Here is a 27,709-nt window from a genome sequence, read left to right as displayed (position 1 = left end):
ATATGTACAGAAAGCGTGTCAATGTGGCCCAGACCGTAGCTCTTCTTATGCCAATTGCTGTTCCGCTTGCGAGTGGCAAACATTTATTGCCGACTCTCCAGCGTCGCCATTGCCATTGTCTAAATTTATGGGTGCCATTTTGTTTTGTTTGGTGCAAGCATTTTGCAAGTCAAGTGCATTTATTTTTAAATGCTCTGCAAGGGCCGCGAAGGGCGTCTCTTCAGAGTGCGTCAGCGGCAACCTCAACACTCGGGCCGTTTTCTATCTGTGTCGGTGTAACCGACTTCCTTTTGCTGGCGGGTCTTCCCCAATTCGACGCCATCGACTTCCGGCCACAACCACATCCGCCAGTAGCTGACCGCAGCCTGCATAGCGCGAAATGTACAGTTTACTTAAAGGCCCAGATGAGCACAAAGTCACTTTAGTTAAGTTTTAGAAAATAACCTAAAAGTTGCTGCTCTGAGTAAGGCAAGGTCACACAGTGGAATCTGTGGATGCTGGTCACACTGAAGATTAAAAACTTAGCAATTAGTGTAGTGCTTGCTTCTTGCATTATTTCTCTCAGTGTCGTGTTCTAATTTTATTTGGCTAACAGAAATGTGCGAGGAGCGCTCAAACAAAGTTAGTGTGAAAGCAGCTCTCACGTCTCCGTAGCGTACTTTCCATTTTCTGTAAATTTAAGCAAGTTACTCTAATTGTGTTCGCCGCTTTCCTCTGACTTTTCCCCGCACTTTTTGGGGCTTTCTTTTGCGTGCCACGGCGACTTATTGGCCATTGGCATGCAAGCTGATTCTACTGCTGCTGCTGCTGCTTCTTACTCTGCCTCTTGACCAACTTGACTTGGCCTTGGCTAACATTTGGGGTCTCTATGTGTTGGTGGGTACTTGTTCTCACTTTCACTTCGTTGCTGCACTTGGCTGCTAGCTAAGGGGCCAAAACTGGGAGAGCACACTTTCCGGGGCATTCGTGTATTAACTTAATTGTTTTTATTGGGTATTACGCGGCTTTATGGCCCCAAAGTCCTGCATTCCGACATGGCGTCATCTGGATCCCGAATCCCTCGGCCAAAATCGATGGCAACGATGGGTGTGCCAGGCACCGGGTTGTTCGAGTAGTAGGTGTCATTAACCCGGCACAAATTGTTGTCTGCTGCACACCATGGTTAAGGGCTGCACTGCGTTCGTTACCTTTACGGCCCTCATCTGTTGGCCATGTCAACTGCGCAGTTGGACGGACCGCATCAAATATTCATAATCAACTATGGGCCATTGCCCGTTAACGTTAACGGTCTACCAGCGGCGACCATATTCCTCATATGTGCCAGCCGCCTTATTGATTTTCGATTATGGCCGTAGCGCACCCTTTCAATGGGCGCAAAAAATGAAATTTCGTTTATTTAATTGTAACTTATAATGGTCACTACACAATTTATTTACCATGAAACGTTGCCTACACTTTCACGCTAGCAGGGTATTATTTTAGATATTTTTTTTAAAATTTCTTCCCGAGCTTGAGTTGTTTTTCTCCGTGCATTTGCCAACCTGTTAGTCGTGCGTGTTTGGCCTAGTAATTCATAGAAGTTAGCAGAAGGGAAAGCTAAATAATGCATGCTATACCAATTCGAATCGAGTATTGATATTGGCTTATTGCAAAGGGGTTTATTATTTTTTCAAAAGATTGCCACCCACAGATGGGCACATTAGTGATTTTGGAAATTCCGCTAAACTTTCAGCTCTCAAAATCGATAATGACGAATATATTCAGTCCCAATGACATGCATAGCGTAAATAGTGAAGATACAAACAATAAGTCTGTAAGTCTTGGTTTTATAGTACTTGTATCTCTACCTTGTGTAACAGTATTTGAAACATCGACTGACTCTCTCCAGTCTGGTTATTTATTCCAAGGTTGGGAGCATTTATCAATTCTGTGGCATTAACCGACTCGTGAATGTTTCAAATGTCCGCTGTCTCCTAATAATGATAAATGATTTCGGTGTGTCTTACCTCCGTCGACGATGTAAGTTCATTGCTGGCCAAGTTCTTGTTTTGGTGCTATTTTTGGCTCGATGTATTTCACCCAGCGATCTCGAAGAAAAATAAATAATGACTAGCAAATCGCTTAAAATTCCACACCACCGCACGCAGTGAATTTTCTGCCCAAAGATTAATTGGCCATCCGAAAATAGTTGGCCGGAACCCGCTGGGACTGAGATTTAGTTCCTGGGGGCGTTTCGGATTCGTAGGCGAATTCGCGTGCCTTTTTGCAATTAAATCCAAAGCCAAATGTTTTGGCGAAGCACGTGTTTGGCTTTTGACCCCAAAAGCACTTTTTTTAAAGGCCCATTTTAGTGGAAAATTAAAATTCACCGAAACCAAACCAGATTTCCTCGCTGAAAGCCTTTTAGTAGCGGAATAATTGCCACTTAATGCCACAATTTCTGAAATATTTAATGATTAGTTTTTAGACCTACTATTGATTTATTCGTATATGTATGCAAGGCATTAAAAGTTTGCATTTCGATTTCCCAAAAAAATGTTTTTAGACTATAAAATGTTACCTTGCCTTTAGTTATGTTTAATTTGCTTTTATTTCTCAAATACGCCTACTCGATAAAGCACCTCCTATTCGTTGTAGCAAATATTTTTGTTATTTTTCCGTAAATTTCCCCGGCGAGCAACAAATTTTCTTCTGCACTTCGTTCGGGGCCTTTTGCTGTGTTCGACAAATGACGCCATTAATATTTTTGTTTTGCTCTTTGTTTTTCGCATGGGTATATGCCCATGCCTTTGTTTTCCCGGCTTCTGGCATCCGAATGCACATTGGATTTTCGGTGCAGGGATTTCTGTGCTGGAATGCGGCAGAAAGTAAATCTTTGAACTCATAAAAATCGATGAGCGCACGCAGCCAATTTGTTTATCCATCAGATGCACAAATACGAAACAGTCTGTACGTCTTTGTTCGGTGTTTCTTGGTTTCTCATTCAGGTGACGTCGTGAAAAGCAGATCATTTGTTTACAAAATAGCGAGAAAATTGATAGAAAGGCAGGCTAGTTTTCTGTGAGTTATTGGCAGTTTTGACTTGCCACTCAATCGAAAATGTGGCATCTAAAAGTTTCTTAGGTATTTCTTAGGTATGTTAACCTTTTTCTAGCTTTCTGTCTTATCCTTGAATTAGACATAAACATTTGTGTGTCAGTAGGAATTAATATAAAATGAACTCCACCTCATAGTTTATGTTGATTACTCAAATAAGTAAGTCACACTTTCCATTGACAAAGTGTGACCAGGTCATCAAAAAATGCAGATTCTAAACCATTTCAGTCTGAAATATGGCCCCTGGCATTTGGCCAGCTGAAAGCCAAAGAAATTGCTTTCAGACGGCGACATCCTTTGCTCCTCCTGCCATATCCTGCCACTTAGAGGATTTCGCTTCTTGCAATTATGCCAGGGGAAAATATGGCTCAAGCTGCGAGGCACTGATCTGGAAAAACCAGAACACGCAACGAGGAAAAGAGGGAAAATCTCACCGCCGCCGGGGAAACAGCAAGTTGAAGAAAATAAAAGAAGAGCGGAAACCAACAGCGAATACATAAAGCCAAGTACAAATTGTATATAATGCCAAGGACACTGACGACCTCAAAGCAGCGCAAGCTCACTTCACAGATTCATCTTTAAAGCAGCTCCCATTCAGAGAAAATCAAGAGTATTAATTTACAAATATGAAAGGTACCTTTTGCAGATTAGTTCTCGGGCTTATGCCCTTCCAAGGGGCTTAATGCACGAAAGCAACAGGAAATTGAAAAACCCTGAAATCGGAAGAGTTCGGGAAGTGAGCAGGGAATGCTTGGAACACACATCACGTATACGCCGCGTACCACTCATACTTTAATATGGCGGGTATACGTGCGCAAGTGGCGCGAAAGTGTTGCGCATATTTGGGGTCTTTAATTCCGTGCAACGTCCTTGAGACACCAAAATTGAAATTCAAAACAATAAAAATAATACCAAACGACTGAAAGGCGGAGGCCGAAACGGTTTCCTAATCAAGCGGCCAAAGTGGCGGCTACTTAATACGAGGAGCTGCCAAGTGGAACCGCACAATCGGAAGTCAATTCATAGATTTGTACCCAACCGCAGCCAATAAGAGAATTTAAAAACACAAATTTATTCGCCCACTGTTTTATTCATTCGAAAAATGAAAATATCCGCAACTTGATTAGCGCGCTGGAAATAATACATTTTCAATATAAATACACAACAGTTCAAAGCAGAGAAAGGCATCAGTAGACCTTGCTCCTCATAACAGCCAGCTGTCAGCTTAGGTGCCCTACGTCGAGTTCCCAGATCAGAGTTACTATGAAGCCCGGACCCAGTCGTTCAACCGCCAGCTTGTCCTCCACCACAACGCTTGTCTGTGAAGAGTCGAAGCCACAAGACCATGAGATAAGCTCCAAGATTAAAGAGGATCTGGCGCAGCAAAAAAAGGCGAGGAAGAGCCGGACCAAGGGCACATCTACCGCCCAAGGGACTAGCACCGACGAGGAGCAGTCCAGGGCCGGAATACTGCGGCAGCAGCGGGCTGAACTCCTGTGGAAGACGTTCACGGATGAGGAGTACTCCGACTGGAAGACGTTCAAGGACAACAACTACAAGGTGCCGCTGCGCTCGGTGTTCTCCTACGTGAAGTGTGATCCCGGTCCCCATGTAGTACTCAATCTGCCGCCCAAGATGCCGGGGTCGCAATTGGTGGCCGAGATGATGAAGGGCAACCATGGCGCCTTCATCCGCGTTCGGATCGGGAAGCACAAATTCAGGTGCATACCCAGCCTGCTCAAGTGCTTCTCGGTGTGGTTTGGCAGACGCGACTGGCGGATAACCCGCTTCAAGTTCGAGGAGTGGGAGGTGCCTGCCCGCGGCTTTGAGGTCGCCTACGAGTGGATGCGCACCGAGAAGCTGCCAGGCTTCGAGGTGTTGGTGCCCGCACTCCAAGTTGCGCGCCACCTGGGCGTGAGCCTGCTGGAGAAGCAAATCTGGAGGATGCTGTCCGGCAAGTCGGTGCGCGAGAAGAGCGCCTTCATGCTCTATCTGGAGGCTAGGCAGCAGCCGGCGCTCGGCCAGCTTTGCGAGGCGATGATGCGCCGGCTGAGGAAGTACTTCCTGGCGCTGGTGGGCAGCCAGCATTTTCTGCGCCTGAATGTGGACATTCTAGAAGTGCTACTGCGCCAGGACACCATCGGCGTCAACTCGGAGATGGAGGTGTTCTTTGCCGTGCTGCGCTGGCTGGGCAAATCTGGCGATTTGAAGCGCCTGACGCACTTGGGCCGTCTGATGAAGTGCGTCCGCTTCCACCATATGCCCATGACTTTTTTGTTCAGCCTGCGCGAGTCTTGCAATCGTCCGGACAAGGCGGAGCTCTTTTGCGATGATCCCGTGCTGCTGGCATTCAATGAGGACCCGGCTACAATGCCCACGCTGGAGCGCGCCATATCCTTCATCGGTGTGCGCAGCCAGTACGCAGAACTCGAGGAGTTCCTGACCGTCTGCGAGGGCCACCACATGGACGTGGTCTTCCCGCGTCGTTGGGTCTACCACATCAAGTGCCCGTACCACCTGCGCAGCATTGAATTCCCCTACCAGCACCGCTTCACTGCCTCGGAATTCGGCACCTACATTGACAGCATCCAGAACGAATGGGAGGGCCAGGGGCCGGCGGACCACGGAAGGTCCCTGGTCATCGAATTGGAGCCAGATCCCATGCTAGTCAGGCAGACGATTGGGAAGGCCGGGGAGTGACCCCATGCATATTTCATACTTGTTTACTGTTTTCTACCGATGTTTTCGATACCAAGCATTGCAATGTGCAGCCGCACCTTTTCGAATTAAATTAAAGTTGCTTAACCAATCGATTTGGATTCCTTGTGGTTAAAAAAGCTGCCAATAGTAAACAGCAACTAAAATTTGTTCTAGTTGAGCGGAGACTCAATCGGGCCGGATCAGTCAGACGGACAGAAACCGCATTGGCAAACTCAAATATGCCCGCATAACCAATGGATATGTTAATTATGCATTTTACAATTTGAGCGACGAAGCGATGAGCCGTGACATTCCCGCATATTTGTTTGCCAAATCTGGCAGTGCCACCTAGCATGTGGAGGATATTTCGTCCTTCGGATGAGGCGGAAAATGAGGAAAATCTGGCTTATTTGCATGCAAATCAGCTGCGAACGCATTTAAATTGGGTAGCAGAAAGCCGCTGCAGGGATTTGTCTTTGCGTAATGCGAAATTAAAATGAAATCCATTTGGCAGACGAATGAATTTCAAATGGGATTAGTGAAGATTTTGTCATCCACCTTGGCCAGTATCCTGGCGCAGTTTCCATCTCACCTGGCAGACTCTTACCAACAATTTACAAAATTTAAAAATTATACATATGTATACACAAATATCTCGAAGTGGTGGACGCAAATGGTAAACGTAGCTGAAGCGCCATAAAAGCGCACGTAAAATGTAGTAATAATTCCAATGTCTCAGTAGCCGCTACGCAAGATATCCTTTTACCCCTCCCCCCCTTTTGGCCGCATGTTATACCGCCTACTAATCCCGCCCAGCTCCCTACGTTTGGCCACTTTTTCTACTGTTTACTGCAATTTGTTGTTGTCCTTTTTGTCATTCCAGGACATCTAAAGCCGACAACTCCAGTAACTCTCACTCTCTCCCGCCTTTCACTGCGCAGGTCCTTTCCAGCCCAAAAGGGAAATTGCTCCATTCATTTGCTTAGATCCTTTGATCCGCCCGCGAATTGCTTTATGGGCATTTGCTTGGCAAGGTACGGGTATTTCAAAATATCTATTTATTTATTTACCTATTTATTTATTATGCTGAAATGCATAATTAGCTCACAGGTAGCTCCATTTCTGGGCTAACCTCTGACATTTCCGCCAGCCCACCCACCAAAGGCCACCCACCTCGTGCGCAGCCTTTACAACCGAATGAGCAGGCGAAGGCACACAGCTCGACCAATGACGTCATCACTGCTGTGTGCGTGCCTGTGTGTGTGTCTGTTTGTGTGTGTGTGCGTAGGGAAACTCGTAATGAGGTTAGGTGAAGTTTTTCGTCCTTTTGCAGCTCCTTGTTCGTCGTGGTCGCCTTTGTGCCTGCCTTCGCTCCACGGCAAGGACAGACGCCACGACCTACTTTGGGATGTAAGTTGGTGGGTGGTGTGTAGTGGGTGGTGGTGGCTTGTAGTGGGTGGTGGGCGGTGGGGGGCGCACGAAGTGCGCGTGGAAGTGGGATACTGAATGAAAATTGGAAACAGGATACAACTCTGCTAAGCGAGCGCTGTTTTCGCTGTTTTCACAGTCGCTACACTTGAGTTAAATGGTAATTCGGGCAACGCAATGGGGAATTTTGGCACCATAAATATTTAAATGAAACCGAATAATTTTATTTAGCTAGTATTATTGCAAATTGCAAGACTTCGAGTGAAGAATTGTTTTCATCCCAACTAGTTTGCCTTTCACATTTCGCTTGTAAGATTTTTTCTCAGTAAGTTCTCGCAGCGCTAGTGCCATGTTACTTGTACTTCTGTGGCTGCCTTTGCCGCTGCTGCTGTGACCAATGCCACGAAAGTTGGTTAGTTGGCAATCCGGGAGCCCCTTTTCCACTTTCCCAGCTGGGTACGCGTGCACCCAGGCTCGTTTCGCCTCCTCGCCCGTGTGACAGTTGAAGGTGCAGTCACTCCACGAGGTCGCCATCTCCACCTTTCACCCGCTTGGGGTCACCTGGCAGCTGGAAGTTATAGCCGTTCCCGTTGCCTGCGGTCGAGTTCGAGTGTCTGATTCAAGGACACTGGCAAGGAAGCCCATTTCACCACATTGCCAGGCTTAAGTCCCATTCCCATCCCGCCCATCACCTATGACCTGTCATTTATACTCTGTGCTGCTGATGCGATTGGACTGCGAGTTGCTCAGTGACAGAAGATAATTCGCCTTCGTTTGTCGGAAAGCATTATCTCTTGGCTACTATTATCTAAGGGTTTCCTTTACTTATCTGAAAAGGATTCTATTGCATAACATATTAGTAACATTTTTGAGGAAACTTTTTTAATTTATTTAAGTCTTAACAACTTTTTTAAGCTAATTTGTTTTACTTAAAGCTCAATTCTAAAAGCGCAGTACTTGCATAAAAATGTCTTGTTAAACTATAACTTTTTTAAAGCTGACTTTCAACTTTTTCTTTCGACTTTTTTGCTCGGGAATTAATGCCTCTTGTTTATGAATTTGCTCGAGGAAGTTTGTTTTGCATCTGAGCAGAAGTAAAATATTTTCAGAGCTCTCCTACCCTTCTACGAATTTCTTTTCGAACTGCAAACATTTTTAAAGCTAAATTTCTAAACTTTTCCCCAGCCTTTTGTTATCCGAAATGCTGCCTTTTGTTTATGATTTATGGCTGAGAAGGGAAAACTCAGTTCGTTCTGCTTGCGCTGGCTTAAATGGAAATTTCTCGCAGGACCTCGCAGCGTGTTTGGTTGTTGGAAGCTTGTTTGCCTGTTTACTTGTTGGTTACATCAGACCGCACATAACTTCAAATTACGAGCCCCTGACCACCGGAATTGAATGGCCCATTCCACCATCTACCACTACTACTTCTGGCCATTTCTCAGCGCTGCTGAGAACAGGGAAAATCACGTTGGGAGTTAATTAAACCAGGGATGGATCGGTTTCGGGTGGCAGGATCGACCCCATCCTGTCCTCATAATCCAATTGTCTCCACCGCATTCCTGTCTTTTTATTGCGACTATTGTGTGTGTGCTGAGTGTGTGTTTCGGCTTTTCCTCTTTGGGCTTCCGCTCTCCGCTTTCCACTGCCATTGTTATCCATTATTAATTCGGCACAACAATGGGGCCGAGTGATACTATTGAATGATTTTTATTGTATTCAATTCTCATTTCCTGCCTGCCGGCGGCTTCGCTGGCCAAAGCAACACAGAAACAGTAACAGAAACCAAAACCAAAACAAAGCAAACAAAAATTAATATCGTTCTGCTATTTTTGGCACAGAGGACTGGACTGACTGGAGCCGGCGATGGATCTGCAAAAACTGCGGCACACTTATTTATTATCAGGGGTCAGAGGTCGCTCGTGTGGGGCTATAACTTCGTCACTGGCTGTTGACAGGAGTAAAGGCACTTTCGGCTTTTTAATAATGGAGAAAACCAATCGTTTTGATGGCCAAAGTATCTACTTAAATGCCTGCCGGCGAAATATTAAAATGTGGTTCTACGAAATAAATAATAAAAGTAGGCAGCAGCAGCGCTCCTCTTATTTGAGTAATGAAATACTTTATTATACAATTTTATTTCCCTCAGTACGAACCATTAGTGTCCATATACAACTTAGCAGTTTGGGAAAACTAATAGTAATTTGCTTAATGTACGCCCATTTAACATTTCCGTAAACACATTTTTAGCGCTAAATATTCACTGACACAACGTGCGAATTTATAGGTGAATCCATTATCTAAAAGCTGTGTGTCTTTTATTAGCCTAACAAGCATTTACGGTGAAATTGGTAATCCATTGAGCAGTTTAAATCAATTTTAATGGGAAGTAAAAATATGTGGGGTCTAGAAAAATGCTTGTCTAAATTTTTAGTAAGCGCAGTACAAGAAGAAGTCTTCGTGTTGCACAAATAAAGTTAAAGTATAGCGACCATATTGAACTATAAAAGAATTTATTTAATTATTATTATTAACTGAACCTTATCTATTTCGTTGATATGCACGTTTTTCCACTTTCCTTTTAGTATTTGAATCTATGCACAGATGACGGGTCTCAGTTTTTGGCTTGGGCTTTCAGCCAAATGAAATAGAGCATTGAATGGCAATTTGCTGGCAATTCGCGAACAGATTTTGTTTGAGATACATTGAGATTTAGATGGACATTTGTTGTATTAAAGGGAAAAGTAGTAAGGAAGAAATTTCCTTTTCAGAAGTCTTTATGATAAGAAAGTGCACTGACTCACATTCCAATTCCACGCCCTGCGTATCAACATCTTCCACTCGACGCATCACTTCTAATTGCAGTTGACACACCTAATTGTGGACAAGACGTTCCACGTGCCGCATATCCAGGCCCTTGGCTCTTCGGTTTGCCCACAGAAACTGGGCCAATTGCCAAGGAGAGCCGCCCCGCAGATATGCCGAATCCGAAAATTGTTCCTAATGTACACATTGTTGTTTGAATGTGACATGTCCGCACCGACGACATGAATGCGCCAAACGTTTAAGTTCCCCAGTCGCCTCGACATTGCCAACTGCCTTTTTGGCTTTTGAAGTCCCGTCAGAAGTGGGGACATCTTTCCGGGGAGTGCATATTTGTATTTTCCGCACTCATGACGTAGCGGTCACATGCCCCGGCGGGAAAAACATTTTCCGCAACTTTTCGCCAGGCGGCCAGATGCAAATACTCAGCAATACTTTCGGAAATGTTTCATGTGTGCGCCGTTCGGGCCAAATTCGTTCCTAATCAATCACATTTTGTGGCACACTCGAGTGGCAAATACAACAGGAACAACATATCGCAAACGTGCTAGCAGAGCAATAAAAAAAATTCCACAGAAAATCTATAATTTGGCGTACTTTGTAGTGACTGTTAATGGAACAATTCAAAGAAAATGATCGCTTGGGAAAATTATTCATCGTTGAGGGAAAATGAATTGTCGGTCTAAAATTAGGCGCAAATGAAGTTCTTATGTGTAATTGGTACATGAAATCATTCAGTGAGTTTTGTGTAACTAACAGATGATATTTGTTGTTTAGTTTACAAAATCAAAGCTGGAAATGCAGTGCAATGTTGGTTAAGTTAATATTAAAAAGGAATATTATGCGGATAGACAGATAGCCGTCATCAGATTGGCAAAACATGTTCGAGGGCATCTCAATTTGTTATCGTGTAAATGGCTGCGTAAAATGCGCAGCATGAGCCAATGTTTTCCATGGAAATGGAAAATTCACCATTAGTAGTAAGTGCAAATCACCGCCGGTTCCGCAGCCTTCGCAACACCCTTCAATAGTTCTCTGGCTCGAGTTCAAGCAGCAACGTCAAGGTGGCCAGCCCCTCACCACCCATTCACCACCCCCTCACCAGCCGCTTAGTAATGAACCAATTTCAGTTTTATTTTCGTTTCAGTTTTCCCTTGTTTTTTGTTTTTGCATATCTAGACGTCGTCGCAGCGCTTTTACAACATTAATGGTCGCGTAGGCAGGCCAAAATACTTTATGGACCAGCTGACGATGCTCGATGCCAGCTATTTGTGGTGTTGTCGCACTGCCCCCCCTGTGGCCACGCCCACTCGAGAAGTGGTCGCACATTTCGACGCATGATTTTAATTGGTTTTCCTCTCGATTCGATTGTTTATGGCGAATCGATGGGGGAACAGCTGATGCCAGCGATGAATGAATTGCATGAATAACGCATACGCAGCGTTGGCCCCATTGGAATGCCATCGCAGAGAAATGGAGAGTGGCCATGAAAATGACTTAAAACGCATTGGAGAACATGTTTGTGCTTTGGTTTTCTATTAAATTGTCTATCAGAAATAATAATGTGCTTGAAACATATTTTCATTGGTTTGAATTGGTTCTCAACTGGAACTTTCATTATGGCCATGGAATAACTAGTTAGTTTTCACATAACGAGTTTTTTTACAATGTATTATTTCAGCCACTGGAATAATAGCAAAGTTAATTAAAATTGCAAATGTCATCAAGAGCAAAGTTTTCTATTCATGAGCTGTTCAAATATTACCGAGCACTGCACAATTTTGCACTATAATGCACTAATTTATATAATAAATGCACTGTTTTAATTATGAGTCGCGGTTCTAGCGACTTACTCTTGGAATTTGAAATCTACTGTAAATGATGGCGCAAATTGGTAAGATTAATGCCCCTTTCATTGGCAAGAGATGGGCGACTGGGAAATTCTTTTGAAATATACTTTGAGATATTCCACATACACGATTTTATATACCTTATTTCTGGGCACTTGAAACTGCCATGGCCGGGTAATGTATCATGGACACGAGATTCCGTTGTCATTGCATTTTCATTTTTAATTTTAATTTAATGTAATGCACTTGGCAGTTTTAATTGCACATTACCCGACGAAAGCAGGGCCATAAATTCGCGTAGTTGGATGCCGTAAAGGCCATTTTACAGCTACTTTTTATTGGCCGGTACATCCCTTAAGCCATATCCCCTCATACCCTTTTCCCCTTTTCCCCCCTTACCATTTTTCCCCGCCACCCATGCGATCTCGTACTCAGTTTTGTCCTCGCTCAGTTTTGTATTTTTCGCTTTATTTTGTTTGTGTTTGCGGTCGTTTGCCGATTTTGCTGTCCAATCCTGGGCTTTCCACCGCACTCACATGCGGAAAATTCTGGGCGGAAAATGGCAAAGGGGGGCGTCAATGTATGCACAAACATGAAACGCCCGTGGCCGCGATGTTGAACACTGCGTTAACGAGCCGGCAACAATTTTTGACACATAATTAAGTTTTTATGTTTAAACGCGTTTTCGGCCAGTGTCCGCTTCCATTCAGCGCAAATGGTGTCAGTAGGGTTCAGGGAAATTCGGGGAGGCAAAGGTGTTTGTCTCTCGAAAAACAAAAGATTTTTTTGGGGCTACTTGGTACCGAAATGGAAAGCTGTTTGGCGGAACAAAAGAATGGCAATCGGACTTGTCCGTTTAATGAGCAGTCAGCATCCTCTGCTTCATTTAAAATATTATCTTTACAAACACAATATTTACCTTACATAATTTGCCCTTTAAATTGTACCACATCTATAAGCTTAGATTGAATGGTTTTCACATGGAATGGCTTTCGCATTTAATTACGCTTACGGTCTGAAATTCTTGTAGAGGTGAAAGAATACCTTTCTGCCACTCAATTTATTTGTCACTTATTGCCAACTGCGATGACGTCATTAGTGGTTGAGCCACATAAATCAATAAAGCCACAACAATGCATCGAACACTCAACATTGAACAGGTGTCATTTGGCCAGATGACTGTTGGCAGGTGCCATTAACGGGGGAATTCCATGAGCTTTTCACCTGAGCCAGCGGCATTTCCATCATTCTCGACGTTCGCAATAAGAGAAATTGCTGTCCATAAGTAGTGCAAAATGGAGGTTGTTCAATGCGCCGCAGAAAATGAAAATTATACGATGTCAGGGTCTAATTGGGTTTGCTAAATAATAGCAATATCTGAAGTAAAAGGGGTGTAAGCCACATAGGAATATGAATATCTATCCTATTTCTTTCGGTGCACACTTGCACAGAGTGCACATTTAGCGAGGTGCTAGTTTCCGCCTCCGCAATTGCACACATTGCGTATACGCAGCGCGGGCCAAAATTACCAAAATGACACAATCTAAACGGAAATAAAATCGCAGACGCATGCGGCAAAGTGCAAATTTTGTGTGCTGGGGGAGGAATCTGGCGAGTAGGTGTGTCGACCAAAATAAGCTGCAGCCAGCGGACACAATGACCTTCCGCGCCTGCCAGGGTATTAATGGAAAACCCGCGAGAGGAAAACTCACTGGCGAGGCACACATTTTCCGCACCACCGACTTCTTATCAGCTGCACATTTTTAAACTGATGACGCCACCGATGGAAAAGCGAGGAAAACCAAATAGGAGCAGGACAAACCGTTGCATTCGCCATCTAGTTGCTGTGTGCCGACGTGATAAATTTTGAAAATGAGCTTTTCCTCGTTGTGAAAATAAACGTTTTTCTTGTTTCCTTTTTCTAAAGCGTTCTGCCAAAAAAAAAAACGACGCGAACTATCGCCATAAACAATTATACAAAAAATATAGGTACACAAGTGCGGATAAATATCGGAAGAGCTGACTTAACGAAGGAGCATATGTTAACTATAAACAGCTTTCATTGCGTTATGGAAAATTATCTACACTCACGTCCCGGCATCTTCGATGTGTTTGTACATAAACAAACTCATCGAATTGTTTACACTCAAGTCGTAGAGCGTAAATGGCCAGAGTCATAACAACAACAACATCAAAAACAACAAAGTGGACGAGGAAAGGCAGAAAATGGAAATGGAATAGCAAGTGCACTTCGATCATTGCGCATACGCAGCGTTGACAGCCATGGAATTAATATGCGAAATTATTTATACATCTGTCTTGTAAATAATTAAAAACACACCGAGCGCCGAAGGCGACATGAGTAACAGTTTATTTCGGTGGCCAGCGTTTTGTTCAATTTCGCTAAATCAAAAATAAAACCCACGCGGAGAAGGCGAAGGCGAAAGAGCACGGCGACTGCAACTCGGAAAACGCAGAACAGCCGGCTGTATCTATATATATATCCGATGTGGCCCACATAGCCACGACCGAGAGTCAGAGAGCGCCAGCGGTATCTCATTGAAAACAAACGCTATTTATAGGCCTTTGGGAAACCACCTGATAAATGGAAATTCTCCGCCAGACGCCCGAAAGGCAAACGCATTGTTTAGTACGACTTGATACCAAAATGTTTGTTTTAGATTCCCTTTGCCATTATTTACATTTCCCTGGTCGTAGTTTTGTATAAATTATAGGAAAAGCATATAATAATCTGGGGATTTATAGGGCATTTAGTTTGAGTTTCCAACTTATTTGCAAAGTGCCTTAAAAATATCTTACAGCAAAAGTAGCTTTGTTGTCTTGTATGATGTTGAAATAACAAAATATTTCATAAATATACCAGTGCTGTGAATATTCAAGTAAAGCAAAATTTTGTTTCCAGCTGTATCTGTATCTGAAAACTGAAACTCCCTGTTTCGAGCACCAAATCCAGCACATGAACATGAACCAACTTCAATGGACCAGGAACAAATTTTCCAGCAAAAAGGGAGAAGAGCAAACAATTGCAGTTTGTTTACAATGCCCAAGGAATTTTCAATTTTATGCAACCCATTTGCCCATAGCCCCTCTTCATTTTCCGATTATTTCCTTTGGGCGTGTGTGTGTCTGTGTGTGTGTGTGAGTGCCTGAATATGAGTTTGCTTTGGAGTGCATCTGTCATCTGGCGACTGCACAATTAAATGCCCGTTGTTGCCGTTGAGAGCGTTGAAGCGGAATACAATGGAGTTTGCCTTTGCATGCGAGCATCAAGATGTCTCCGGATCCCCAGGATGCAACTTGTCGCTGGATTCCCAGCGCCCCAGAGGACAACAATGGCCAAAGTCAAGCTGCGAGTGCAGCCAGGCAAGAGGCTCAGAAGCACACACGCGCTGCACGTAATTGTTTCTCCCTTTTTTTCTGCATCTGCCTGGCTGAGTGCTTTGACAGCCCGGTTACAACGAGATAATCTGCAGCAATCTGGAGCCGGGAGACCGGAGGATCCTAGGCGACCATTCCTTGCCTCGCGTTTCAGTGCCAGCTGCAGCGCAAAAAGTGCTGCCTACTTGCAGGCGCAAATTACACACATTTGTGACATTCCTTTGGGTGAAAAACTCATAGCACAAAATAAAAACTGTTGGGAATACAAAATTTGCACATTTCAAGCATTGTAGGTCACTGGACAAACTTATGTGCTGTGTAATTGCAAGAATAACAAATATAGGTTCACTATGATATGCTTCTAAAAAGGTATTTATAAAAAGGTAAGAAGTTAATATCGCTTTATATCTCTGTATGTTTTCATAGTATTGCGCCATTTCCTCACTTTACAGAAAGACCCAGTTCAAAAGAAGTTTCCTATGAACAAAGGCAATTTAATTAAAGTTTAGAGAAGGGGCGGCACTCTAGACCCTGGTGGCCTGAAGTCGGAGGCTCCTTTTGGGGGTGGGCAGTTGACAGGACTCAACTCAGCGCCGTGTCCGGTGGTACATCGTGCATCCTGCCGTGGCCTAATCGATACAGCGCGCCACGGGCGGTCGCCTGTTTTGCAAATGTGCCACAAAATGCGGCAATTGTCAATCAATTTCATGGAAATTATGTGCAAGGGGGGGACGGGGCGTTGAAGGGCGCCTGTCAATGGCAAGTGAGCAGAAAAAAGTGTCAGGACATGTGACTGAAATCCACAGGCAACTGAAAAAGATGGAAACGCGGAGGAAAACCTCGCCACTGCCAACTGGCAGCCCAGCACTCGAGACACGAGTAAACAGTTTTTGATAATCTCTCACTCGAGTGCCAAACACTCGGAGAAAAGTAGAAGGAGAACTGAAAATATGGGGAAAATCAACCTAAAATTTGAAGAACATTTTCAAGCGTCACGAATGACGGCAATGATAAGTACGTCAATGTTGTTGATGACTGTGTCGAGTGTGAGTATATGGCACCAGCTTAAAGCCTCAAGAGTTCTCGAGCGGTGCACACAGATACAGCCAGCACACACACTCGCGCACTTAGGCACTTGCACACCCAAACCACTCTGTAGATGTGCAAATACAGGTCTAATGCTTTAATGAAAGCACGTTCATGCGGAGCAAGCTATGAGGAAATGTTCTTAAAAACCTTATAAATATAAAGTTGAACCAATAAACTTTGGATCAACTAAATTGAATAATTAACATTCACCAATTTACTCAAAGTGCCTGTTTAATGCTCTAGAATAGCAGATCCTAATCTAGCGCCACGCATAAACATTCCACATAATAGAAATTTTTTGCGACAACCGTCTTAAGTGCTCCGCTGAGCCATTTCAATTGGATTTTTCAGTAGTGCGCCTATTAGACCTAATCCCATTTGGGATTTGGCTTTAAGCCCCTCGTTTTGCGGCTAAGCCAACTTATGTCTAGTGACGGTAATTTGCTATTTGCCCGGGAGCACGTATATTTGCATAAAGGGGAATTGGCATCGATTAATGATGATGAAGCCGTAGCAAATACGAAAAGAGGAGAGCAATTTATGAGCAATTGACCAATTTTATGAGTCTCAATGTTCATATTTATGTTTGTAGCTTTCGGCCGCTGAATCGCACTGATCAAACAAACAAATCGGGAATTTCTGGGCGGAAGTTTTTCATCATGAGAAATCACTCGACTGGGGAATGCGATTTTTTCTGCCATTCGTATAAACATAATTTCTTAATTTTTACGATAAGTACTGACTGCAATGGAAGCGCTCGTAAAATCTGATTTGTATATTTATAATTCAAATAAACATTTTAATTTTATTGATTTGTTTGTAATCGCCGCGAGCGCTTATGCTGATTTAAGTTGAAATTTTATTGGCAGGAAATCCATATGATTCGTGTGGTTTATCAACGGGTGGCATAGGTCATAGGCTCTTAGCGGAATTAATTCGAAAACTTGGAAAACAAAAAGGATACGTCTGTGGGAGTTATTTATAGCGCACGGCCGTAAATGCACCCAAAAGGTAAATTTAGAAAATTACTAGAGAAGGAGCATCGTAGAGCAGCCAAGTTTTCCACTCAAGGCGCCTGAAAATAGGCGAGCATTTCCCCGCTCTCCCACAGTCCCCGCAATTTCCATTTTACCGGTGACTGGCAGAATCCTCCGCAGTATGGGAACATATTCGTATCTACACGCCCACAGAAACCTGCGGCTGAGTGCTCATTAAATAGTAAAGGACATGCCCACACAAATACAGAAATACAGAAATACAGAGACACTCGGGCACACAGACACACAACACACAGACCGGTGGAAAGCGTGCGGGAAAAGCTCGAGTTACCGTTGCAGGCAGCCAACTGGAATCGTTAGCACACATTGACCGGGCTCAGACACTATTAATTATTCGTGGGCCACCCTGACCGCCTCACTTCTTTTTCCCCCGGCAGTACAGCAACAGGAAGCATCCTGTATCTGCATCCGTGGTGCCGCACCTTGAGTGCAAATATTGCCAGATACAAGATACTCATGTCACTTCTCCATGCAACTCACACAGATACTCGCAGTCACCTGCGGCCGTGTTGTGGTGTGTGTGTGTGTTCCTAGAGCTGCCCATGGCGCATTTCCCATTTAGTTTTCGCCGGCGTCCTTTCAGTTAAAGTGCAACCATATATTGTCGCAAACTGACTTGCAACAAGCACGTATGTATGCAAAGTAACTGCCGGTACAGTAGAGCTTTGAAATATCCTTAAATGAACAACTTTACTCAAATTAAACAGGTGTTAAAATTACACGCGCTTTTTCTTCGTGCTGTTTGAGTATTTGGTTTATCCCTAAAATATTAATAGCATTAATAGTTCCTTGCGCCAAGCTCATGAAATAGTCATGATATGAAAGACACACCAGAGATTTAACCACAAAGCTGGTAATTTAATAAAGCCAGTGAAAAGTTTCACATGAAAAACATTTATTATGCATAGCTGATAGTTTCACATAATTGTTTTTACAGCTAGAAGCTTTTCATTTCTTGAATTCGTAATAAGCTCAATTAAAGCAATTGAAAAGGTGCTTACAAAAACCCCAAGTAGCAATAAGCTCTAAATTCGTAACTTTAAGTGTCGGCTTTCAACTTAGCCGGTCCAACCTGTACCCCCCTCGAGCAAATGGCGCTGCACATCCGCTTCTGCGGCGAAGGAGAAGTCGCGGGAAAAGCAGCAGCAGATGTGCCATAAATAAACCAAGACAGCAGGACCAAAACCCGTGGAGTAGAAGCCATTGCCGTAGACATTTCCATTCCCATTCCCAGCACTTCCAGCGAAACTCCGAAACTCCTCGGTTTTTGCGCCGCAGGAGACGTGAGACGTAAAACAACAATGAGCGACGGCGGTGCAGATAAAAGTGGCAGCGACACAAAGCGTGACCATTATCCCAGAAGGATGAAGAGAGACGGAGAAAGGTGGATTTTTAACACGAAATTTAAGCCTTGTTTTAGCCTCACACAGATTTGCGCTTTTGCTTTTTGTGCACCCAACTTGTTTTTGGTCGCTTTCGCTTGCCTTCGCTCCCAAGAAGTGCAAAATTGTATTTTCAATTTCCTTGAGCAGCTTTGATCTGGTGCACAGGCCAGGATGTCGCCAGCAAAAAGCGACAACTTTGCGCCAAGTCCTCGAAGCCTCCGTTCCGGTTTCCCTAACAGTGCCCCCCATTTTCCCGCATTTTCCTTGCCATTTCGCCATGTCTTCGCACAATCGTGTGCAGATGACAGTAACAAGTTGGAACAAAAAGCGCCAGCGCTTTTAACTTTATTAAGATATCACAAACATACGCAAGCCAGCCAGGCCACGCCCACTTTTCCAGCAGAATTTTCTTTTAATTTCTAGAAATGACAAGAGAAAGGGGTTCACTTAATTGAATCTCGACGCCATTAAAAAAGAATTATGCCAGAATGTGAGTGGGGTGTGGAAAACTCATGTTTAGGTACTTATCATTTGGTTTGGGAGGGGAAAACCGAGACAATCATGAAGTTTCATTACCATTTCTTTGATAATGATGACGCTAATGGTGGCTGCAGCAGCCTTGGCACTTGCCCCCCCCATTTCCCGCCCCTCTGCCAGCAGCAACCGCCAAGAAAAACGGAATAGCGTGGTTTCACTGGAAAATTCGTGATGGCAGCTCGGATGCAGGCAAAAAGATTTCCAGGAACTACGCTCCATGAAACTGGCTTTAATTTCGTAATGAAACTTGCTTGAAGCGGTGATTGATTATCAGGATAATTACTTGCCTGGCCTTTAATTACCTATTTTTGGGGAAGTTACTTAAGCATTGCTTTGCGATTGGATTGGGGTCATCAAATCCATTATATTTAATTATCAAGCTGAGAGAATAATAGCAATAATTAGCAAATAATAAATTAACCCTACAAGTATGAAAGTCAACTGCGCATACAATATGAAAAAATCATTAGTTTTCAAGTAACTAATTATGTTAGCTTCCTGAAACTTTGTTATGTGCTATTTTTCCAAGCTGAAAGCTTAATCTGGTGAACAATCAATTTCAATATAGCGCTCAGCCCAATTAAAGTTTTGTTTAACCTTTTCACTTCTCGTTCCTTGACCAAGTTTACTCTCCGCTTCCATTCCAAATTCTGCATTATATTTATTTGCCCCGTGGCATTGCCACTCTTCGCTGTCCATTGCTGTGTCATTAGAGGTGTACCACATCGCACATCGTGGCACAGCCGCAAAAGCAATTGCATTTGAGCATTTTGCCACACATTCCCGGTAATGTTGTGTGTTTAAGTGCAGTTCTCCGTGAACAATTACCCAGACAGGACAAAATGGCATGGCTGAGTGGGCGGAAAATCGAGCCGCCCACATGAAGGAAGAGTCAAGAGGCAATTAGTTTCAAGTTGTTGCCGCAAACATTTCTTGGCCGGCCATTTAGCATAAATGCGCTGGCACTTAGGCCAAAACGAGTGGCCGCCTCCAAAGTGGCCAAAAAAAGTGGAGCCAAGATGAACACGACCCGCAATTAATCTTTCAGTTCTTTTTTCCACCCTCAGCGATTCCATGCTAATGAGCTTCGTTTTGGGAGGCCAAGATTAATCGCATTGCGTATACGCGGCGTTGCTCAGGAAATCGAAGCGTTATTCCTTAGGCGTGAGCAATTGGCACTCCATCTCCGAGGAAATGCAATCCATTCGAGGCACATGAATAAATAAGCCAGCAGGTTTCGACTGGGAAATCGGAACAGGCTCCAGAAGTCTGTGACAGCCTGGCAGGAAACTGAATACACCGAGGAAAACTGGGAGCCCAAACGTTAGTGTCCTAGGCATTGTAGAAGTAGTGCTACATAACCCTAAATAAATCGAAAGTCCTGCGTTCTAGGCGCACCATTTCTAAATTCTCCTAATACACATTTTTTTTTGCACTGCACAAGTGTTTACTCGTCTTGACCCGCTTTGCCGCTCTAGTTCTCCAATTGAAAGGGAAAATTTGCGGCGCGCTGCCGTTTTCTTGGCAGCTCTGCCTTGACAAACAGGGCTCGGTGGAGAAAAAAAAGGAGGACAACAAGCCCCAAAGTTTTGACTGCTCGGGCTGGCTTTCCACGATTTTCGCCGATTTTCCCTGACATCTTGCCTTAAATCCAATTGTGTTGTCGTCTGAGCGCCGGGTAACGCCCACGCCAGAATCTTGCACCTGCAGAATGCAGAATGCAGAATACCGAATGCACTTTGCGGCCCATGTCAGCAGAGCGGCGACTTTTGAACTCCCACGCTCCGTTCCGCGGAGAAAGCAGAAGAAAGTGGGCGGAGCGGGCATTGCATGTGTGCCAAAAACTACAGGGCAATAATATCCGTAGCCTGCGACTCGCTGACTGCCACTGCCATTGATTTTTATCGCCTCGGGGAGCTGCACAAAGCTCAACCAGCGACTCCGACAAGAAGTTGATTTGCCATGCCCAAAGCGGATTTAAGCAGTGAAATTAGAAAGTGCGAGTATGTTGTTTCGCAGATACCCTTATATTGCACGATATATTTCCTGTAGCCAAACAAACCACACAGGCATATTGCTTACCATTTTCAAATCCTTTAAGTTCCCATTTCTAACCTAGTTCCGCAGCCCTGCGACAAACAATTTCCAACTCAATGCAGCAGTTCCAACTTACCAGCAAATCAACTCCACTGCCTGATTTTTGTAGGGTATCGCCGGCAAAAACAAAATCCGTTTTTGTAAATCATCAGAAGCCCACTCAGGCAGGATTCAATGGGCTGATGCACTTTGCTGATGGGATGGCAATGGGCCTCCTTGGGCCTCCAGTCCCCGTAACACTTACACCCTAATGCCATCCAGCACATAGCCTACATACTCGTATATCGCGTAGTTCTAGAGCCTGTCGCTGTTTGTCATATGCGATTCGGCTGCTTGCCAAATATTGATTATGTGCCCCCAAACATGAATGGAAGCGCGCTTCGCTGACTCCGCTCAAGTGGAGGAGGAGTCCGGAGGTCTGGAGGTCTGGAGTATGGAAAAGGGGCGAGATAAGCCGGAACTTTGGGGTATGCACGTCATCGGGACGAAAAAAGCACATCCGGATAACTACTGTGCAAGCAAAAAACTATAAGCGAACGGATGGACAGCGGATTCCTAGGGTGCCTCCGTTCCAGTTAACAACTTTAATGGCCCAAATAAGCGATGCCACACTTGGCCAACGCTAATAAAAGCCCAACTTCTATGCCTAATGGGCCATGAACATTACAAATACAGGCCAACTTTCGCTCATTCTGCAACCTTCCATTGTTTGCTGGAATACCAAGAGCTCAATGAGTGGACAAATCATTTAAGCCCACAACAATTTATAAATTTGAAGCCGCAATTTACTTGGACAAAATTATGGTAAATGCCCCAGAAATGCAACGTGGAATTTCCATTCAGCATCGTCCTGCTCCTATTGCTGTGCTGAATAATTTGCAACTGCCATAAAAATGTCAGACTGCAATGGACTGGTATTTATTTCGACAGCCAGCACAATTCATAGCTTTTAACTGGCAACTGTGCAAAGATAAATAAGTACAAGCTCGCAGACCGAAGTCCAAATTTATGGACAACCTTCAGGACCAACTTTCTGCTGACTGGCAGTCACAGATATTGCCTGGATCACAACAAAGCCAAATTCATACAACTATGCGAAAACAGCACTTTCGAGCTCTGTATATATTTGGGTTCCCAAGCGCTTCAATTTGCCTAGGTACCTTCCAATGAAATACGTTTATTTATAAGTCATTTTGATGGTATTTGGAAACCACTGATTCAAAACATTCTATGTTATATTAGGGTGGACCCATGTTTACCTACTTCCAATTTAGCATACGCTGATTTGCAGATTATGAGAGCGTTTGAGTGCACTTACTGCTGTTTCCACAATTCTAACAGGCTTTTCCGCTTCGCTAGCTGCAGACAATCCCAACAATCCTGTCAACCCCTTTGGAAACCATTCACTTGGCCAAAATTGCTCTGGATGTGGCCACGCCTTCTGAGCACGGAAACAAAATTGGCAAACCATTAAGAAGCGTGCACTGTTGTTGTTTACACATCCAAAGCAATTTTATCACCTGCGAACAATGTTTGGACTAAGTATATTTTATGGCCCAGCCTCGCCCAGCTGAGTTTTCGCCATAAAGTACCGAAACATGCCCGCTTTCCCCGCTGTCACCGCTTTTCCTGCTGCAGGTGCAAAGGCCCCAAAAAGGGGCGAAAACGCTCCGCCTTATCACAATATTTGCGACACATCCACATCGCTTGATTATTGGCTTGTCTGTCAACTAGCATGGGCATTATATTATTTTTATTCCTTATCTAGGTCGGGGATCCCGCATAGGTGCCATTAAGGCCGTTTGACAACCCGGGAAATGTGTTTGCGCAGCTCGAATAATTGTGGCCGATTAAAAGCCCAACTCAAGGGGCTCCAGTGAAACTGTGGAAAAGCTGAGCAAGTAGCATGTCAAATTACAAACGCTAATTGACTCGTAAAGTTGCGAAAAGCGCGGCACACGAGCCAAGGTATTGATTATATTAGCATGAATTCATAAAGAAAAGTAGCAGGAAATGCTATAAAGAAATAAAGAAGTTAACTCATTTCACGTAAGTAATTACAAATTTACCCAATTCACCAGAGAAGTGTATAAATAAATGCTGCTCAATTTACTTGAAATTAGCACATAACTTTTACTCACCAACTAAAGAGTATTAACTTCACTTGCGTCTTGTTAAGGTTTTGTTAAGGGTTTGCTTAAGCTTTGATTAAGTTTTTGATTTGTGTTTATTTGTTATAGCATAGGAATAGATTTACTTTACATTTTCCAATTGTAATAGGAGAATTTGTATTTTGGGGAAAATATTTGTCACAGACACACGCGCTGAAAAGCAAAGGAAACTCATATTACTTTACACTTTTTACTTTTTTCTTTTGAATTTTGAATGGTACACTTATTTTATTCGGTGCATTAGCATTATGGTAATGCCAGTCCTAGTGCGGACTTTTCTTTTCCTCCAGCCTATCTGTCTGCCTCTGGGCCTTTTTTCCTTTTTCCCGTCTGTATTTGTATGCGTAGGTATTTGGGTGGTACACGCCTTACTTCACCGAGGGGAAAACACTTTTCCTGCGGCCCCGACACTCACAATTCAAATGAACTTCAATTCGGTATTATATTTTCTGTTGTTTTGTTTGCTGTTCCATTGTTTCGATTTTATTACACATTTGGCCTGTGGAAAATGCGGTGTAAAAGTGTGTGTGCGGTGTGTGTTCGGTGTGTGTTCGGCGTGATAGAGGGTATAGGGTGGGGGCGATTTTCCGATTTTCCGCTGCTCACGCACACAGTTTTTCAAGCACAGCACGCTCCAAAGTCTAGCCACGAACTGAAAGCGTCGGGGAAACTCCAAACTCGAGCAGCAGGAAAAGCGGAAAACCGAGAAGCTTCCAATGTCAATGCGAAGCCAATCCTTTGTACGAGGAATGTGTTATTTTGGAAGGCTCAAACCTCCTGGAAAAGCCCCGCTCTCGCTTACGCTCTCGCTCTCTCTCTCTCTCTTCTCCTCTCTCTGTTTCTCTCTGCTACCGCTGGCTCGGAAAATTCGCTCTCTTCTACTTGGGACTTTCCTCTCGCCCGCTGGTTTGTTTTCCCTGTTGTGCGTGCGAGTTGACAACTACATTCCGCCCCGAAAGAAATGAGTTTTGAAGTTTTCAAAGTAGATTTCACTTGCAAACTTTAATTAATATGAATGTCTCGCAGGCCCACCTACTTGTATGTTTTCCGATCTCTCTGTTTTCCTTTTTATTTTTCCTCCTTTCGCTGGCTTTTCATATTCTGGGTGAATTTATTGGTCGTGCGGGCGTGCTTTTTGTTAAAAATAGCCGCCATAGCCTCGCGATGCGTCGACAGCCTCAGCGACAGCATCAAGTTCAGATGGCTTCTATATGCTTTTTAATTTTTTTTTGGGTGGTGGGTGGTGGTTGGTGGGAGGAGGAGTGTCTTCATGGAGAGTGAAAGACAACTTTTGACCTTAGTCAAGCGAAAAGTGTGCTGTGCCCACCTGTCTTTGCCTGCTTGTTTGTGTGTGTGTGTAATCTTTTAAGCGACTAATTGGCCAAGTTGCGTTGTGGCTGCCAAATAATTCAGGCAACTGCAACTACTCGGCTAATTACGACCCATGAATGAATAATCAAGGGGAGACTTTGGCCCCCAATTCGAGAACAACAGAGCGGGGCAGAGCTGAGCTGAGCTGAGTAGAACCCCCTGGAAAAGCGAAACCGAAACCGAAACCGAATCCTTAACCCCCAGGAAGCCCCAAGTCGCTGGCACATGAATTTATGATTTCGCTGGCCGTGTTGTTATTGCCTTTATGATTATTGCGACGCCGCGTCTGTTGTCTGGCTTTTCCGACTACTCGGTCTTTTCAGACTTTTCCCGCCTGACGCCAACTAGCAACCCCCATTTAACCGTTGTCAATCATATGACCCTGTTTTTCGGTGCTTCGATGATCTGGTATTTGGGCTCCCGTTTGGCAATTTGTTTTGTTGCCCCGACAAACGAGTCTTTGTAATTTTTGCTGCCTTGGCATTATTAATGTCCTGTGACCCAAAAAAAAAAAAATAAATACGAGAAGTGCTACAAATTCTTGGAGTTTCCCGCAGCAGCTTCTGCTCGAAAGAAAAATCAATTGATTGACTCCGATGGCCACATTTTCTGCACTTTTGAACGCGTCACTAGAAATTTAGATTTCGGATTAGACGTTTCGGCATTTGTGCTTTCTTTTGCTTTTGCCTTCTCTTCGCAAATCTCTCTCTTGTCACACTTGATTTATTTTCGAAATTTTTAATTTTTCCTCATTGACTTCTTGGCATTTTTTCACGACTTTCCGCGCGCACACACACACACTTTTTGCCTTCTTTTATTTGCCTTTTCGCCAGGCCAGTAGTTGCATTGGATTGGTAACAGTTGCTGGCCAGCCGCCGACTGACTGCCCAACTGACCAAGTGACCAACCGACAAACAGCCAGCAACACACGACGGCCACCGAGCGAGGCGTCCAATGTTAAGTATACGCCGTGTGACACACGACCGAACCGAGTCCTCGGCACCAGAAAGCCACCCACCACACGTCCGTTCTCAGCTGTGGCCCAGCGCTTTTGAGAGCGTTCCGCCGGAGTCACTGCAGCCGGATCCGGCGTTTGCCGACGCCTCGCCGACGTCGTGGTGAGTTTTCGGCCAGCTGATGGCCGATGAGCACACGGCGTTCGAAAAGCCACCAGGGGCGGCGGGTCTGGGAAAAGCACTAGCGCAAAAGGGGGCAAAATACCTCACTCCAAAATATAGCCCTATTATACAAAAGTGTTTAGGCACAATATTATTATATTAATAATTATGCATGAACAACAAGTTACTCATTTCTATTGACTAACTATACCTAATGTATAGTTAACCATGCCCAGTTTCGAATGTTAGTTGGAAGTGGCTCTTCACAACATGAAATATCTTCTCAAATGATTGCGTCAAACTCGTGCAGAGTTTTTTGAAAACATCCAGTGGCCATTGAAACTTATTAAGTTCGCATTATTTATGGGCGTTTAGCTTAAATGACAGGCGTCGCTGAAGGAGAAACATTAGACAGTTTATCGTGCTGAAATCACAGGCATATGGTTTCCTTTTGTGCTATCCTGTTTATCTGAAGGACATGTGGTGAAAAGTTCCTGCTTCCCGTCGGCTCTCCCCCTCCTCGGGTTTTCTTTGGCCGCCTTGACCAGTCATGAATATAAATTATGCCCTAAGTGACAGGAGGAGGCTGTTATGGCAAAACAATCATAAAAGACACCCGGCGAATCGCTTTTAGGTTTTAATAGTGTTGCTATGCGCAACGTTTGCGTTTGATAATGTATGCGAGAACATCTTTTCACATTATTTTGTAAACTTTATATTTGGGTTGTCATAGAATAAAAGAGTCTTTGAATGTGGCGTTGATTTGTAAGTAATGCGATATTCTTTTCCCTACAGATGCGCTGGGTTATAAAAGGTGGTAGTAAGAGAAGTAAGTAAGATAATAATTAAAACAATTAATAACATTGATTGCTAATAATAATAACATTATATACGTTTTTATTAACAAATTAATTTCCAAACAAACTTGTTGTGTCATATCAGTTACCTTTTGACAAGCAACAACCGAAGATCACAACCAATGAAGCGTTTAGCGCGCGGTTTCCTAGCGTTTTCGAGGCGTCTTTGATAAGTATCTTGTTTTGGAGAAGAAACCCCATGAAATAAACCGATCTTATAGCTATAACCATGACGTCACGGGCAGCAAATAATGTTTGCCGGGTTAGTGGGCCGAAAATAATGCGGCAAGGGTACGCATAGCCCGAAGAAATCGACAGCTTTAATGGTTTCGTTGGCCAATCGGTGGCATTGAGTTGGAAGAGCCAGCCTCTAATTAACCCTTTCGCAATTGCAGCTAAGCCCCAAAACGGCGAAGGTTTTGGGATGTTGGGGGTGTGGCCCCTCCATGTGTTGCATATGTACACACATATGTAACCGCGTTAGGTTTAGGTATAAAAAGATACCTATGGTCCCGATACCTTGGGCTCGGAGTTTGATTAATGAGCGGCTTAAGTGAATCTCAAATCGAATCTGAGCCTGCTCGGCCGGCAGACTGATGAAGTCACTAATTTGACTTAAAAACGCATTAAATACCATTTTCGATAAGAGCTCGGAGCTCACCATATCGTGATTTCGGCGAGGGTTTTCCCGTACTTTTCTGCCCCGCGGTCTAGGTCGCGTCTTTGTGAAAGT

General features: G+C 44.0%; 2 protein-coding genes across 10 annotated transcripts in view; one reads left to right on the top strand and one right to left on the bottom strand.

Annotated features, from left to right (window-relative positions):
• The window catches only part of LOC6546377 (potassium voltage-gated channel protein Shab), a 56,711-nt gene extending 30,640 nt beyond the window's left edge, over positions 1-26,071 (bottom strand). For 4 of the 9 annotated variants that reach the window (XM_015158183.2, XM_015158179.2, XM_026977858.1 and 1 more), the window contains exons 1-2: positions 24,241-24,362; positions 23,601-23,783 (exon numbers count right to left, since the gene is read on the bottom strand). The gene's annotated coding sequence lies outside the window, so the exon portion shown is untranslated. Of the gene's footprint in view, positions 1-23,600; positions 23,784-24,240; positions 24,363-25,909 lie in introns of those variants that run through there. The other 5 variants (XM_001971286.3, XM_015158175.2, XM_026977860.1 and 2 more) reach the window with 2 other exon arrangements.
• Positions 4,295-5,901, top strand: LOC6546376. Its single transcript, XM_001971285.2, has one exon. It carries the CDS (start codon positions 4,360-4,362, stop codon positions 5,794-5,796), a length of 1,437 nt encoding a protein of 478 aa, XP_001971321.1. The 5' UTR covers positions 4,295-4,359; the 3' UTR covers positions 5,797-5,901.
• Positions 26,072-27,709: the final 1,638 nt, after the last annotated feature.

Source organism: Drosophila erecta, unplaced genomic scaffold (assembly GCF_003286155.1).
Source record: "Drosophila erecta strain 14021-0224.00,06,07 unplaced genomic scaffold, DereRS2 tig00000021-arrow-pilon, whole genome shotgun sequence".
NCBI lineage: Eukaryota > Metazoa > Arthropoda > Insecta > Diptera > Drosophilidae > Drosophila > Drosophila erecta.
Note: the sequence above shows the minus strand (reverse complement) of the source record. Positions and strands in the feature narration are given on the sequence as shown.